We start from the raw sequence: 18518 nt of genomic DNA, 5'->3' as shown, positions 1-18518 counted from the left end.
TTTTGTGTGTAGGAGAAGTGTAAAAAAAATGCTGCTAATCGTTCAAAGCAACTGTACACACATACCGGAGGTTCTAAAATGATGGCAAGAAAGAGACACGAAAAAGTAATTAATTTAAATTCGTTTCTAGAATGGTGATGTATTTCTGGTAATATATTGTTGTCTGATATATGATTGTGTTGATGATTGTTATAGGAGCTACGACAGGGAATGCCTATTGATAGAGGAGAGGGATGGACCATGAGTCATAGAAAAAAGAATGGTTCGTATATGAATGAAGATGCGCGTCTGGTTGGGGTAAATCATGTTGTTTACTTTTTCATATTTCTATATTAAGGTAGTACCGTTGAATTTAAATTAGTGTAAATTCGGATCTCACATGTTTGCAGGAAGCAATTGAACACATTGAGAGCCAAGACCCCTCCAGCAAGGAATTTTCACATAATGATTCCCTTGCACAAGTGCTTGGAAAGGAGCACCCAGGAAGAGTTCGTGGACTTGGTTTTGGTCCATGTCCCAGTCAATGTTTTCGTAACATTCCACAGCAGTCTAACTACGGTGTACAAATTGAGGAGTATCAGATGGAGATTGCAAAACTTAAGGCGAAGGCAGCAAAACTTAAGGCGGAGTCAGCAGAACTCAAGGCAGCAGCAGAGGAAAAGGCAAAGAGACAGAGAATGGAGGCAGAGGGAAGGCAAAAATGCAGAGTATGGGAAATTTGTTAAGCTACATAATTCAGCAACAAGGAGGTAGTTTGCCACCTGAAATAGCTGCAGATTTGGATTCTTTGAGAAGTGCACCAACCTCATCCCATGCAATATGATGTGCGGGCAGCTAATTATTTGAATTATGAATGTTGGAATCTAAATACTCTTTTAATTTTTCACTGTCATAATGACTTTTGAGATATTTATTTTTAGTTGTTCATTTTGGTAACTTTATCTGTAGTTTACAGTCATCGATGCACTAAATTCAAATAATTATTATAATGATTCACTTTTGCATATATTTTTGTTTTGTTTCGGGTGTTGTAGTTTGATTGACTGTTATTTATTTTAATTAGGTAACACAATTGAATGGAATAATGTATAAAGAATAATAGAATTGGCATATTCTAGTTAAATTCGGGTTTTTTTATATAAAAAAAAGTGTAACTCTACATTTGGCAGCGGTTTTAAATCCGCTGCTAGATCCTAACAGAATATATTCAACGGATAGCATTTTGCAGCGGTTGACAACTGCTGCCATCCTCAAGCAATGATATTCTTGTGATTTTGTAGCGGAAAGAACTGCTACAAAATACCATTTAACAGCGGTTGTTCCAGCGGTTGCTCTTAACCGCTGCAAACGGTTTAGCCGCACGCTATCTTTCAGCGGGTGTATCAACCGCTGCTATCTGTTTGGCAGCGGTTAAAAACTGCTGCTAATTCTATAAATAACCGCTGCTATTTGCCGGATATAGTGTAGTGTTCCCTTTCTTCATTCACAAGTTACCACATCCCCTAACTTCTTTCCCATCGCTAGGCATATCATAATGATTTGGGACATAAGGGGGTGAGATCGAAGGTTTAGAAGTATGAAATTTGGCTTTGAAAACTCAAAAATCAACCTTGGGGTGAAAACAGGGTCACGCGTAAGCGTTGCCCACGCGCACACATGGAAAGCCAAAAAGTACATCAACGCATATGCGTCACCCACGCGCACGCGTGGATGGGAGAAAAGTCAAGTGACGCCTACACGTCAGCCACGCGTACGCGTGGGTGCGTTTTGTGCCCCACGCACAAAACCAGTACAATTCTCGCACAACTTTCGGAAATGTGGTTGGGCATTTGGTGCAGCACACCGATGCATACGCGTCGGCCACGCTTACGCGTGGGGGTGCATTTTGCCAATATTTTTACTAAGTTAAAAGTTGCAGAATTCACATTTTCAAACCCCAATCTTATGACGGGCATAACTTCTCCATTTCAAATCATTTTTCACCCGTTTTTCAAACGACATAATCATCCCGGATCCAATTTCATTTCTAAACAAGTTTGGCACAAATCGGAAAATAGGAGTCCAAGTTATTCTCCATCAAAGTATGCCCAAAAACCATATTTTCATACAAAACCACAAAGTGCCATTTTCAAAACAAACCAATTTCAACCCTTTTCAAAATCAACCAAAACATACCAATTTTTTAACCCTTTTTAAAATCAACCAAAACACACCAAAAATCAACCTCAAGCCTCCTCAACTCATACGTTAACATTTTCATCAAATTCACAACCACCATCCCACTATTTTAACCCATCTCAATCAAATGGCTCAATTTCAAACCATTAACATGTCATACCTCCTTTCTCATCCCAATTTTAAACAACACCATTTTCAATCAACCATCATTATACATAATCAATATCATACTCACCATCAATATGGTTTCACCCATAATTCAACCTCAATCAATCATCAAGTATATATCACAAAATGCATATCTCTCATGCATCATACCATCAAGGAATCAATATTCATAATCACATATATGACCACACCATATATCACAACCATTCAACAACATCAACAATTCAATTCCAATCTTAGGGCCTCTAGCCTATGTTTTCACAACATATTACATTTTAGATACAGAAAACCGAAACCATACCTTAGCCGACTTCCCCGCTCAACCCGGAGCACTTCTAAATCACTTTTTCACAAGCTCTCAAGACTTCAACACCTCCAAAAATAGATTTTTATCACACCAAATCCCTCTTTCAAGCTTTTCAAAATCTCAATCAAGCTTCAATATTCACATACACACTACCTAAGCCACAATTAACACATCCAAGCACAACAACTCAATACCCAAACATCATAAACCAAAAAATTTTACTATGATTGAGAATCTTACCACACCCAAAGATCAAGGAGACAAGATTAATCTTCTCCTTCAAGCTAGTTAGACCCTATAACATCAAAGAGCCTAAAATCTCAACACTTTTCACCCAAAATTTGAAATTAAGGGATGAAAAATTGAGATAGAATTGTGACTTACTTCAAGAATAAAGTAGTAGATTTTATAGAGCTCTTCGCGGTGAATGCATGGCCGCAAACGGTGCGGCAATCGGAGCTCCGGATCAAAAGTTATGGTGGTTTGAAGATAGTGTTAAAACTTTAGAAGAGTGTTCTTCTCCTCTCATTTCCTTTCTCAGGGTGTTCTTATATGTAAAGAGGAGAGAGAGTGCTGAAAATTATGGTTTTAGGTTTAGTTATGTTGGGTCAATGGCCCAATATGGGTCCGGTTGGCCCGATTTAGCCCATTTTGTCTAATCTTGGGCCGATTTGTATAAAATTGGTATCAAAATTCTCGTCTCAATCTCCTCTATCATATTAAGGCATAAAAATAACATTTTTAACTTCCTATAATAAATTCTCATTTATAAGTTAATCAGTCATTCATTAAAAGGTTTATAGTAATACTTTTCATAATATTACTATAAAAAATTTATTATAATATTTTTACTAAATGTTATTAAATTTTAGAAATATTAATAAAGTTTTTAGTAACATAGAATATACTTAATATTTATTAAAATACTGTTAATATAAATAAATAATATTTTAATATAATTTAGTATATTTTTTTAAATATTAAAAAAAAAGTATACAGTAATTAATTCCATTCTTTCTAGAAGCAAAGGAGAGAGAGAGAACTTTTTCTCTTCCACGCAATTAATGACTTTTGATTTTATTTCGCCTCCTTTAAATTTTTATGATGACTAATTTTTTTTTATAAATTAAGAATAAAATTTAAATTTAAAATTTTTAGGTGAAAAATAATAAATTATTATACTATTTGAGTTATAATTTATTGACTTTATGATGATGACTAATTTGTTATTTATATAAAAATGTGTCTATATAAATATATCAATTTAAATGTTGATGTGTATTACATTAAATAAATATTAAATTACGTAAAAATATTTTTAGTTACTTTTATATTAATAATAGAACAAAAATCTAAAGAAATTACATAATTAACTATTTTAGAGGACTAATATTTTTTAGGTTTAATTATTTTGTTAGTAATTTTTATAATTTTATTAAATTTTTAATTAAATATTTATAGTTTAAAAATTTTAATTTAATAAAATTATAAAGATTTAAACAACTAAAATGAATACAATTAAAACAAAAAATTAAAAACATTCTAATCAAGATCTCTTAAATTTTTTGTTCTGTTGTACTAAGAAACTGAATTTTATTTTTAATCAACAACTAATAAAAAAAATAGTAAATGAGCAAGTATTAAAATTTTGAGTTCATCTTATAAAGAAAAAAGTTATGAATTATTTATTAATTAAAAAAACATAATTTTTAAAAAATATTTCGTACACATTAACTATTAATTATTATATATTCATATATAACTTAATTTATTTTTAATATATATTTTATACTGATGATTAATTTTAGCGTGTATTTTAAAATAATTTTCGATCTTTTCATTTTTTTCGCAATGAAAAACTTGCCACGTCGGTAGTGATTATTGATGATAGAATATGCTCTCAGTTATCACCCTCTATATATTGATCTTACCATTGCATATATTTTCTATATCTGCCTCTTTAGTTCATTGCTCAGATACATATAGTATACCGTAGCACTTTGATTTATTAGTTCCCATCTACTATTTGAATTATGGAAGATTACATCTTCATAACCCTAGGTGGCTGTTTTAGTTTTCTAGTTTTGTATGGTGTGATTAAACTAGTGCATGAGATGTGGTGGAAACCAAGGAGAATGGAGAAAATGTTGAGGCAGCAAGGGATAAGAGGCTCTTCATACAGAGTCATTAATGGAGACATATCAGTGATGAATAAGTGTGACCGGGTGGCAGCTTCAAAGGCTATCACTCTCAACCACCAAATCGTCCCTCGAGTCTTTCCTTTCTATCACAACATGATTCAGCAATATGGTATGTATAACGAGCTTCCTTCTAAATACAAGTTTTTTTTTTTAATCAAGGTTCATGTTAATTTACTAAAATTTGTTTTCAGTCCTCCCAAACGTTTCTTTTTTAATTTTTTTACAAATCCAAATTAATTTTCAATATTATCCCATTCATTCTTGTCATTGATCTTTCTTTATTCCCAAAATAATTGTAGCTAGAATAAACATTTCAAGTATTGTTTCAGCTAGTAAATTTTTAATATTCCTATGTCAAAAGAAACTTATGTTTATCAAAATAAAAAAATCATATATATGATGAGAGCAGATAAATAATAAAAAAGTAAAATAGTTTCTTTAATTTTTCCTTCCTTTTTTTGCTCCTTCCTCTTCTTTATATATATTTCTATATTTCTAAATAATTTAATTATGGAGAAAATGAAGAGGAATAAAGAAGAGAACAAAGAAAAACGAAAAAAAAAAGAAAATACACAAGAAATTTTTCAAAAAATTGTGTTAATTTTGTGATAAACACAAATTTGTTTACCATCAACACAAAAGCTCATTTAGAGAAAATTAAACACAAAAAAGTAAATACAAAATATGAGATTAAAACATAGAAATTTTATAACTATAAACACAGATTTTTTTAAAGGTAAATATAATTTTTTTTAAGGTGAACATAATCTTTTGAAGAGAAATATATAAGAAATCAACATAAAAATTATTGATGATAAATGCAGAATTTTATGACAATTAATATAAATATTTTAAAAATAAATATACAAAATTTTTTAGAGAAATATAAGAAGCAAACATAGATATTTAGTTATTTACACAAAAGTTATTTGTTTTATAATAAATACAAAAAACCTTAAGATGATGATAAACAAATTTTTTTTAATCTAAACATTTTTTACTATTTATTTGTCCATTCTCAATTGAAAGGTCTTCTTATCACGATTAATATATATTTTTCTCTGCAACATGTACTAATTAGCAACATTATATATTCAGTTCATTCAATTAATCCATAAAACTCTCTAAAAAATAGTGGTGTTCTAATGCTAAATTTTGTACTCATGACAAAAGTAGTCAATAAAAAAAAATAGAAAATAGAAAACATATTTAAATAGACAATCGTAGTAGGAGGTAGGAGAGGTTGAAATGATTTTGGACTTGTTTATCAAGAATTTAGTTATTTTGTGTTTTAAAAAATATATTTTAAATATATAATAACAACATTTTTTTAAGTTTTGATATATTTCATACATTAGAAATATATAAAAAGGTTTTTTAAAAAGTTTTAATAAACTACTTTATATATTACTGGTCTTAAAATGTGTTTTAAAGAACATATATATTAGCAAGATCTTAAGTTCTTTAACTACCAAAATTGTTAGATAAAAATATAAAATAAATTTCTTTGTGAGAGAGAATGTAAAACTCTTTGAAAAGAGATAATGAATGCGATATTACAAATTTATTGATTGGACCTAGTCACTAAAATCATTTGGTAATGACGCACAATATCCTTTTAACTACAAAAATATTGGATAAAAAACTAGGAGTATAATTTATTTATGAGAGAGAATGTAAAATTCATTGAAGAGAGATAATGAATTCCATATTAAAAGGATTAAAGTTAGGAGGCGTTTCAGGTATATCCCCTTTTTTTTAGAAGTTTGAATTTTGAAATGTCATGAATGAATAATTTTTTGGTTAATCATTTGTTTTTTAGTGAGATAGTAATTGATAATATTATTCTTGTGAAAGCTTTAATTTGAAGGACGAAAGGGACTGCCGTAATACACTGGCTGAAACGTTAATTAGAAACATAAAAATTTAGATTGTAGCTATTTTTTTTTGCTTTTTTCACCATTATTATTGCAACATATGTTATCTCATGGTTCTTATTTATTGATGTTCAATAATAAAAGAATAATCTATACATTCAAATATTTTGTTAACTAAATCTAATTAAATTAGTCTAATATAATAAAAATTAATTATGATTAATATCATTTTAATTTTATTATTTAACTTAAATAAACTTAGTTTATAAAAAGACTTAAATATATAACATTACTTAGGGGTGGCAAACGTGACTAAACCCATCAGATTGACCTGTGTAACCTGCCTAAAAAAAGTAGGCCGTGCTGAAAATTTTGAGACCACCATACTTAAAAAGTCCGCCTAATCCGCAATACTTAAACCGTGCACTTTGGCGGGGCGCACTTTTCCAGCAGGCCCAATACTTTTTTTGGCTAGGGACGTTTTTACAAAAAAAAATTGATTTTATGATTATGTTTATTATATATTTATAATTATAAAAATTTTAATGTTTGTGAATTTATAAATTATAATTTTTTATATCTTTAAAAATTATAAATTTATCGAAATAATTGTAAAATTATATACATTATTTAATATTTAATGGTAAAGAAAAGAGAGATTTGGCAGACCAAGCCCGCCAACCCGCTATTAGGCAGGGTGAGAGGAAGTTTTAGGACCACTTTTTTAGAGTAGCGGGATAGACTTTTGGCGGGGTGCTAAACCATTTGCCACTCCTAACATTACTCATAATAAAATATTAAAATCCAAAAAATGTGATTAAGAAAAAAGTTTATTATATTTATTTTGTACCCTTAAAACACATATTAAAATTATAAAATAAAAAATTATTAAAAATATAAAAAATTTAAATTTTTAATGTATTTATTTTATATTTATTAAATAAAAATATTTAAAATTTTTCACTAATAATATAACACGTATTAACCAAATCCCTAAGTAAAATATATTTTTTTATTACATCTAACTCGGTAACTCTATTTTTTTCATGTCGTTCTCTACTTTCAATAATTTCATATTTTTTTTCACAATTCCTAAAATTAAAATTATTTGACATTAATTGTTTTTACAATCAATATATTTTAAAAAAAATATTATTACTGCTCTGAACTTGTACTACATGTATTCTCTTAGAAATTAAAATTAATATTTATTTTTTTCAATAAACACTATCTCTATTTTGAATTTATGCTGGTAGAATCACTAAATTTTATAATTACTAATATTCGTTACGTTCTATTACATTTATTTTTCTAATTTCTTACAAAAATATGCAAAGAATAAACTATTTTTTTTGTTCTTAATTACTGTATATTATAATAACATCACAAACAATATTATACTTGAATATTAATATTTATACCTCTCAGAGAAATAATTTAACTGATTTTTCGTAAAATTTTGGTCTACTTTAACCAAAAAAACTATAAACTAAAAATTTTAGTTGATCAATTTAGACGACTCTTTTAAAAAAATATTTCCAAACTAATAATATATTTTATTGATCTTGACTTAATTCGTAAAATAATTTTGTTCTTATATTATGTTTGTAAAATAATTTTTACTATGATATAATAATAATTAATAATATATACTTAATAACCATCATAGACGATTTACTATTATTGGTAATATTATTTTTATAATTTAAAATTTAGGAATAGAAGAAATTTCAAAAATAGTCTTTACACTGTTATAACTTGTAAAGGAAATATTTTGCAAAGTATTTTTTAAATAATTATAAAAATAATAAAATTGTCAATAATAATTGACAAATTTAAAGTACATATATATAATAGCAAAAAATATAAATAGTCGTAATATGAATGATTAAGTACATGCATAATAATATTTATAAACGTTATTTTCAAAAATATAAACTAGATAAAAACGATAACATATATAATATAAAAATACATTTAGAAAATTTAAAAATAATAATATAAAGTATTATTACCATAAAATGACATAAAAGAAATAATATATTACAAAATCAAGAGTTTATGTCTAAAAAATAAAAATTAATGGCTTAGTTGGTATTCTTATTTAGTAGATACTATCATAAAGATTTTATAATTGTCTTTATGTAAATATATATTTTTTTATTATTAAGTAATGAATTGTAAAATTTGATTTGATATGCTATAAAAATGTTATCTTTTTTTAAAATGCAGCCAAACAAATAAAATACACTTTTAATACAAAATCTTTCATAAAAAAATATTTTTAATATTTTTATTTAAGTAGGTGTCTTCACATTTTATCTTTGACCTAAAACATCTTTCTATGCACAACAGATAATTAATTTTTTTTTGTTGGTATTCAAATAAATAATTAATTTAAAAGAATATTTTTAACTCATTTTTTTTTTGTACGGGCCCATAAAATACCTTCTCAGTCCATAATGATATTAACTAATTCACCCCTTTAAAGTCACACATGCACGTTATGTCAATCTATTAGATTAAGAATAATAGTGACATGTTTACATTTACAAAATCTGCAACATCAGATTGCAGTTACAACTCATCCATACAGCTCTTTTTGCACATATTCACATAATACATATTTTTTTACATCTGAACCGATATTATTTTTTTTTATATTAAATCTGAATGACTCTAAATTATAGCGAGCACACACAATTGAGAGAATGTAAAATCTATTGAAAAAAGGTAATCAAATTTGAAATTACAATTTGACCTAAAAAGATTAGAGGTGACGTCATTTCTTCGTTACAAAATTTATTGAAAAAGGTAATCAAATTTGAAACTACAATTTGACCCAAAAGGATTAAAAGTGACGTCATTTTTTCGTTATCTAGAATTGAGTTTGAGAGTTTGCATGTAGGGGAAGTTTCACTAAGTTGGTTTGGAAGATTCCCAAGACTCATAATCGGAGACAACGAACTTGTTCGATCGATTTTATTAAATAAGAAGGGTCACATTAGGAAGCCGCCACGTAGCCCCCTTGTTAAGCTCCTTGGCATTGGATTAACTTCGCTTGAAGGTGAAATTTGGACTCAGCGCAGAAAAGTCGTAACTCCTGCATTCCTCCACGACAAATTGAAGGTACTAATTAATATTATAATATAACTAATGTTGGTCAAATAATTAGTTCATTAGCTTATTTAAGTAATTATTGGAATTCAAATTTTGTCTTATCTATATATCAACCTATTTAAAGTGACAAACTCTTAAATAGATGACATAACATAAGAAATTAATAATGCAATTTTAATGTGTTAAATATAATTATAGGCATTGGTTCCGTCTACGTTTCTACATAGCTGTAGTGCCATGATAGATCGGTGGCAAAAGCTAGTGGAACACAAAAGATCTTGTGAGATTGATGCAAGTTCAGAATTCGATGTTCTCACGGGCGATGTTATTGCTCGAGCAGCTTTTGGAAGCAACTACCAAGAGGGAAAGAAAATCTTTGACCTACAACATGAGATTAGATTCCTAGTCAATGAAGCTGCCAACGCCATTTATATCCCAGGTTTCAGGTATGAAGGAATGGAATTAATGAATGAGATAACTAACAATTAATAGTTAATATTATTATTATTATTATTTGTGTGTGTAGATTTATACCAACACAGAAGAACAAGAGAAGGTACGATCTGGATGTTGAAATCAAATCTATATTGATGGATATGATTGAGAAGAAAGGGCATGCAATTAAGGACGGTAAAATAGAAGGCAGTGATTTGTTAAGTCTTCTACTAGAATTTAAACAACACAATAATTCTCTCACAAATGAGGATATAATCGAAGAGTGCAAGTTGTTCTACTTTGCTGGCCACGTCACCACATCCAATCTACTTGCGTGGACTATGGTGTGTTTGTCTATGGATCCTTTCTGGCAAGAAAAGGCAAGAGATGAGGTACTTCATTTGTTTGGTAAAAGAGCCCAACTTGATTTTGAAGACATAAATCGCCTCAAGATTGTAAGTTTTCTCTTTAATAATTTTGTTGCAAAAGGTTTACAAAAATGCTATTCATAGAATATAAACTAAAATCAATCACTTTATATTTATTTATAATTATATATTATTTAATTTATTTTTAATATATATTTTATTTTATTAATTAATTTTAATATATACTTAATTTGATTAAAGACATAATTATTATAATATCTTATAAATTTATTAAAAATAGATAAAATAATACAAAGATATATACAATATGATGTGATTAATTTGATGATTGATTAATTCTTGTGTTCATGAAATATTTGTGTTATTTCTTATGTTATACAAATAACCGATTTTTAGTACAAATACTTAAGACCTATTTAAAGATCTATTTAAAATGTGTGAATTATTTTCAGGTGGCAATGATATTGAAGGAAGTTTTGAGACTGTATCCACCTCTACCAGTTTTATACAGATACACTAAGTGTGAAACGAAAATAGGGAACATGACTATTCCAGCAGGTGTTGAACTTGTTTTACAAGTGTTGCATATTCATCATGATAACAAATATTGGGAGAAGGCAGAAGAGTTTAATCCAGCAAGGTTTGCTGATGGGATTTCAAATGCTTCTAACGAAGATCATGCTGCTTTTTATCCATTTGGATGGGGTCCAAGAATCTGTGTTGGACAAAACTTTGCATACTTGCAAGCAAAGATGGCACTCTCTAAGATTCTTCAAAATTTTTCGTTCCACCTCTCACCCTCTTATTCACATGCTCCATCTAACTATCTTACTCTCAAGCCAATACATGGAGCTCCCGTTATTATTCATCGCATTTCAGACTCTTAAAGAAGCGAGTGGAGAAGAAAGAAGTGAAAAGGAGGAAGAGAAAAAAGAAGTATAGTGAAAATTTAATTCTCTTTAAGGTGTTTGAAAGAAGAAAATTTATGAAGGAATAAGAAATTAGTATAATAATTTATTGTTCTCGTTTGTTTGGAATAAAGTGTGAAAACAAATAAACAATTAAGTATAAAAATGTTAAATTTGTCCTTCAAACTATATTGTTAATAACTATGTTTTAATTAATATAATATCTTATTTTTAACATTTTGTTGTACAAATACATAATAATCCATTTTAATATAAATGTTAATGTTATAAAATATAAAACATATATGTTTATACATGTTCCAAAACATAAAAGCTAGATCCAATAACAATAAAAGGGCCGATCTAAAAGGATAGTTTCCACCATATATCCGACCTCTTTAAGGAGATCGAATAGAACGAAGTGAGTCCAGTTCTACTTGTCCAAACAAGTAAATGTCTTCTCGAATCTCTCTAACTATCTCTATCTTTTCTGAAAGATGGATTCTAACAAACTCCCAAAATAAAGGAAATGGATATCCATCAATAAGGTGGAACTACTCTAACAAAAGTGATTATTAACTCTATTATAAATACACTGCCACTCCTCAGGTATAAATACGTTCTAATCTACTAAAATCTGCCTAAAATCTTTATTAACTTAAGTATCGGAGTCTCTTGCAGGTACCACCTTTACCTTCTCACAAAAAATTCAAACAGTGACACCTCGACACTAAATAAGTCAGATGCTGCCTCAGAAAAATTTTAAATCTCACGTCTAGCCTAACATATTTCTGATAACCCTCAAAATAATATATATAATCAACTTTCTTCCATTTCTCTTTATAACGGGAGAGAAACTTTTTGAGTAGATTTCACTATTTTTTTATAATTTTTTTTAATTCCCTTCCAACCAAAGAAAATTGACTCCATTTCTCTTTTATTTCTCTCTCAACTACTAATTTCTTTCTTATTTAACCTCAAACAAACAAACTAAGTCTTAGTTTTCCTTTAATACAAAGTAATTGTAGCATGCATTATTTAATTCTCTCATTTATTTATTTTGCCGTCAACTTCTCTTGAACTTCTGTACTGGTGTTTTATTTATTTTTTTGTATTAATGTACTGGTGTTTTATTTAATAACCCAATATCCAACTGTGGCCCAAATTTGATAAAGAATGTAAGTAATGGAGTCCAATGTGTTAAGTTTGAATATTGTAAAAATGAGGCCTATGATAAAGATAACTCACTCCATATTGGAGAGATTTCTTATAACCCTTGATCTCAGAATAATATGAAACTATGCACCTTCAAAAATAAAAGGTTGCAACCCAACCCATGAACAAAAAAATAAAAGAATAAAAGGTTGCAGGTGTGAATTGACATAACTGTTAGATTTATTGGCATGCATGCAGCTGTATTCGAGTTCGAAATAGGAATGGTAATGGGACTTCGTGGGGGTAGGAATCCTCCTCCATTTAGATTCACACATATCTATCGAGAAGTGAATAGATGTGCGAATTGACTTGCTACCCATAACCTCGAACAGAACTTAGAGATTAGATACTGGAACTCACTTCCATCCTTACTTACTTCCATAGTTGTTGATGATGTTTTTGGGGCTGCTATGCCTCGTAATGTAACCTTTTAGCTTTTTTTTTTGTCTTGGGCCTTTAACCCCTCAATCTACCAAAAAAAATGTCTTTTGTTCCCGTCTCATTCTCATTACAGGTCTATATTTATTTATTTTTTTGCTAGGGAGGCGGATATCTATAAGTATCTATAGATATTTAGTTTTTTTTTTTAAATTATCACAATCATAATAAATTCAATACAATTTAACTAAATGTATCAAATTAAAACACAATTAAACAAAAATCCAAAGTAATCAATATACACACAAAATCTTTAACATACAAATTAAAATAAAATGACACAAATTTAAAAAATTAGCTATTGTAAATTTAAATATTATACACATAATTAATTTGTTCCTTTATAAAAATTAAAAAAATAAAAACAAAGACCATTAAACATACACTTATATAAAGATATTTAAGTAATTTTTTTTGTAGGAATTTCGTGGGTCTTTGTGGGGCGGGTACCTTAATCCCCGCCCCCAATTTATTTGTGGGGCGGGTCTCCGTCCCATGAGAATTTTACGAGTCTATATTTATTCGAGGTATCTTGTTCTGCTTCTTTTCTCACCCAGCCTTCTTCTCTTTATTTTCAAAATTTTGGGGTTTTGGTATTGGGAAATTGAATGATTTTGATAGTTTAGGTGAACTCTAGCAGTGGGTAACCTCTGAATTTCGTCAAAAACACCAGTGGGTATGGTAAGAACCATTGAATCCTTGTAAATTATTGAAATTGGTAATCCTATGTTGATTATAACGAAATTGTGTGGTATGAGATTAAATTATATGAATTGGAATCAAATTGGTCGATGTTGGATGCTTGATTTGAGCTTTGGAAGCTGAAAATTCAATTGGTGAGGAGTTGGAGGCTTGGAGCTTGTGGAGGAGAGGATTTTGAGGTGTTCCAAGTTCAGGGAAGAATCGGCCAAGGTATGGTTTTGGTTTCTCATAGTTAATGTATAATCTTACGTGAAAACTTAGGCTAGTAGACTTTAAGATAGGAATGAATTGTTGATTGAATTATATATATTGGTATATGAATTGTGAATGAAGATTGAATGAGTTTTTATGTGTTGGAGTATGATTTTGATTATTATAAAATGATGATGATTATTGATGTTGATGAGGATTTATGGAGATTGTGATAATGGTAAGAATTGTGAATGGTGGATCATAAATTGAATTGAGTAATTAGTGTGGATTGATTGAGAAATGATGGAGGGAAAATTGGTATTGATTTGGTTATAGTTGAAATGACTTTTGGATTGAGAATTTTGGAAAATTTGAGGTTTGGTATTTTTGGATAAAAATTGATTTTTGATCAATCTCGGCGGGGCATAACTTGACTTTTGGACCCTCAAATTTTGTCAAAATTGTCTTGAATAAAAATTGGGTTTGTGAAATTTACAACGTTTGAAGAATGGACTAAAAATGATTTTTAACAAAAAATTATGCATGTTTGAAGTTGGGTGTGTAAAATTGATTTCTGCAGACTTAACAGCTTTTTCTGAAAAACAAAAGACATGCGTACGCGGAAACATGCATGCGTACGCAAGAATTCTCTCTGTTCAACACACTCGCATATGCATGAGGTGGATACGTATGTGCGAGTTTGTCAATTTTCACACTCATGTGTATCATCCGAATACTCCGTATAGAGCTGGATTGGGTGTATGCTATTATTATGGTGGAGCCGGACATCTGTCTTAGAATTGTCTAAAATTAAAGACTCAGGAAGCTGGGAGAGCTCAACAGTAGGAATGCATGTTCACTATGACAGCGGATGGTGCTGAGAAATAAGCCACTCTGATTAGAGGTAATTGTAAAATCGAAGACAAAATCTTAATTACTTTGTTTGATACTGGGGCATCACATTCATTCATATCGTTTGAGAAAGCTAGTGAGTTAGGATTAAAGATAACTATGTTAGCTTATGACTTACAAGTACATATTCCTGCCTCTAAGGCTGTCGTGACTAGGTTAGACTGTCAACAAGCCATGTTTCGAATCAAATACCGAACCTTTGTCCATGATTTAATTTGCTTGCCGATGACTGGACTCGATCTAATTCTGGGTTTGGATTGGCTGTCAAAGCATCACGTACGGCTTGATTATTTTGAACGATTAGTGCAATTTATGTCTGAAGGGTCAGAAAGACCGGTGGTGGCAAATGGATATTATCTTAATTCTGTTATGGTGAACTGTAGTGGGAGTAAGTGTCAGGATTTCATGCTATTAGCTGCAAGTGTGTTGGGTGATGAATAGAGTTTAAATCGAATTTCGGTTGTAAGTGAATTTCTTGAGGTATTCCCTGAAGACATACCTAAAATTTTTCCTTCTCAAAAAATCGAGTTTGCGATTAAACTGGTGCTTGGAACCGAACCAATTTCAATTGTGCCCTATCAAATGTCGCCTTTGGAGTTGGCTGAACTTAAAGCTTAGCTGGAGGAATTAATGAGTAAGAACTTCATACGGCCAAGCGCGAGAATGAAGAATGATGTGGTGTTGCATGTTTCAAAATGTTTGACCTACTAGAAGGTAAAGATTGAGCACCAGAGATCATCCGAAACCTTACAACCTTTGGAGATTCCACAATGGAAGTGGAAAGGTATCACCATGGACTTCGTGTCAGGATTGCTGAGGACTAGGATAGGATTTGATGCAGTATGGGTAATTGTGGATTGGTTGACGAAGTCTGTTCGCTTTTTGCTTGCCTGGATGAACTGTATCTTGGAGGAGTATACTCGCTTGTATATTAAAGAGATTGTGAGACTTCATGGTATGCCTACAACCATAGTTTCTGATAGGAATTCTCGCTTCACTTCAAGATTTTGGGGGGCTTTTCAAAAGGCGTTTGGGACACGATTATGTTTAAACACTGCTTATCACCTGTAGACGGATGGATAATCAGAAAGAATCATTCAAACCTTAGAGGATATGCTGAGAGCGTGTGTATTGGATCTACCGAGGACCTGGAAGCGGTATATGCCATTGGTGAAATTTGCATACAACAACAGCTATCATGCGAGCATTGGGATGGCTCCATATGAGGTGCTATCTGGAATAAAATGCCAATCTCCCCTTTGTTGGTACGAAGCGGGTGAATAAAGTATTTTGGACCATGACCTGATAGTAGAGACAACCGAGCAGATTAAGCGAATACAAGCTAGAATTCTCACTACACAGAGTCGTCAGAATAGTTACATGGATCTACAGTAGAAGTTAAACCAACTAGGGCATCAGTCGGGCGATAAAGACTAAGAAGTTAAACCCTAGGTCAACTGGACCCTTTGAGGTATTGAGCCAGATTAGACCAGTAGTCTATCAAGTAGCCTTACCACCACACCTTTCAAACTTACATGACGTCTTCCATGTATCCCAACTCCATAAATACACTCTAGATACAACTCATGTCTTAGAACCTGAATTGATTCAGCTAAAGAAAAATCTAACGTTTCAAGTGATTTCGGTCCGAATTGACGATGTCAGCGTTAAGAAACTTCGAGGAAAGAAAGTCTCATTGGTAAAAGTTGCATGGAGTCAGGCCGGAGTTGAAGAACACACCTAAGATCTTGAATCGAAAATGAGAAAAGACTACCCGTACCTGTTTTCAGATAACTGAATATGAATTTTGGGGACAAAATTTCTAGTTATGTGGGTAGGATGTAAACCTCGAGAAATTAATGAATATTTAGCTAATAAATTAATTATTATTCAAAAAAAATTAGAAAATTAAAGTTTTATAATCTAGAGGAGTAGAAATATTTGAAATACGAATTTTGACACTAATTTTACATATTTTAGCCCAAAACTGAGCCAATGGACCGATCCAGTTAGACCGCGCCCAAACTGGGTCCAAGGCCCAACATATAAATACATAAGCTCACCATTCTTCTCCCTTTGATAAGCCATTCCACGCTGAACTTGGATGAAGGGAAACAAGAACAAAACATAACCCTTACTTCCAAAATTCAATTCCATATCTCTTAATTCGAAACTCCAATCACTGTACCGTTTGTGGCCACGCGACCACCACGTTGAGCTCTTCAAAACCATCCAAACAAATTGGTACAAAGTTTCATTTTCTCACCAATCCTTCTTCTCTTCAGTTTCAAATTTTTGGGATTTTAGTATTGAGGAATTGAATGATTTTGATGGTTTAGGTGAACTCTAGCAGCGGGTAACCTCTGAGTTTCATCAAGAATATTAGTGGGTATGATAAGAACCATTAAACCCTTGTAAATTATTGAAATTGGTAACCCTATGTTAATTATAAAAAAATTGTATGGTATTAGATTAAATTGTATGAACTGGAATCAAATTGGTGGATGTTGGATGCTTGATTTGAGCGTTGGAAGCTGGGAATTCAATTGGTGAGGAGTTGGAGGCTTGGGGCTTATAGAGGAGAGGATTTTAAGGTGTTTCAAATTTAGGGAGGAATCGACCAAGGTATGGTTTTGGTTTCTCGTAGTTAATGTATAATGTTATGTGAAAACTTAGGCTAGTAGACTTTAAGATAAGAATGAACCGAAAGAATTGTTGATTGAATTGTGTATGTGGCATATAAATTGTGAATGAAGATTGAATGAGTTTATATGTGTTGGAGTATGATTTTAATGATTATAAAATGATGATGGTTGTTGATGTTGATGAGAATTTATGGAGATTAGGATATTGGTAAGAATTGTGAATGGTGGATGGTGAATTGAATTGAGTAATTAGTGTGGATTGATTGAGAAATGATGGAGGGAAATTGGTATTGATTTAGTTGTAGTTGAATTGACTTTTGGATTTAGGATTTTGGAAAATTTGAGGTTTGGTGTTTTTGGGTTAAAACTGATTTTTGACCAACTTCGATGATGCGTGAGCATCTTATATCCTTTTTCTAGTTGTGCTTATATTATTTTTAGATAGATTTTATCAAGTTTTAGTATATTTTAGTGCAAAGTTCACCTTTGAATGCTACTTTGAGTTTTTCTTTTTTTTTTATGGTTTTAGGTGAAATTCGGTGCAGTTTGGAGAAGCCTGAAGCAAGAAAGGACAATGTTGGCAGCTCCCTCCTGTGCGCTGAACGCCCAAGCTGACATTCAACGCCCAAGCTGGCGTTCAACGCCAGCAGGGGGCATGAAGTCAGAAGTGCGCTCTCCTCTCTGGGCGTTCAACGCCCAAACTGGCGCTGAACGCCAGCAAGCAACTCGTTTTACATGCTATTGGGCCTCCAAAGTGGATTTAGCACCTTTTAGGCTTATCTTATCTTATATTTGTAATTTTTATTTTAAAATAATATTTTTTAGGCTTAG

General features: G+C 30.8%; 1 protein-coding gene across 1 annotated transcript; it reads left to right on the top strand.

Moving 5' to 3' along the window:
* The first annotated feature begins 4619 nt into the window (after positions 1-4619).
* On the top strand, positions 4620-11814 carry LOC112716072 (cytochrome P450 CYP72A616). The gene is made up of 5 exons (XM_025767927.3): positions 4620-4963; positions 9640-9860; positions 10050-10297; positions 10378-10741; positions 11128-11814. The coding sequence occupies exons 1-5, from the start codon at positions 4687-4689 to the stop codon at positions 11560-11562; spliced, it is 1545 nt and encodes a 514-aa protein (XP_025623712.1). The 5' UTR covers positions 4620-4686; the 3' UTR covers positions 11563-11814.
* Positions 11815-18518: the final 6704 nt, after the last annotated feature.

Source organism: Arachis hypogaea, chromosome 10 (genome assembly GCF_003086295.3).
Source record: "Arachis hypogaea cultivar Tifrunner chromosome 10, arahy.Tifrunner.gnm2.J5K5, whole genome shotgun sequence".
Lineage (NCBI taxonomy): Eukaryota > Viridiplantae > Streptophyta > Magnoliopsida > Fabales > Fabaceae > Arachis > Arachis hypogaea.
The sequence above is the reverse complement of the archived record's forward strand: the minus strand, read 5'-3'. Positions and strand labels throughout refer to the sequence as shown.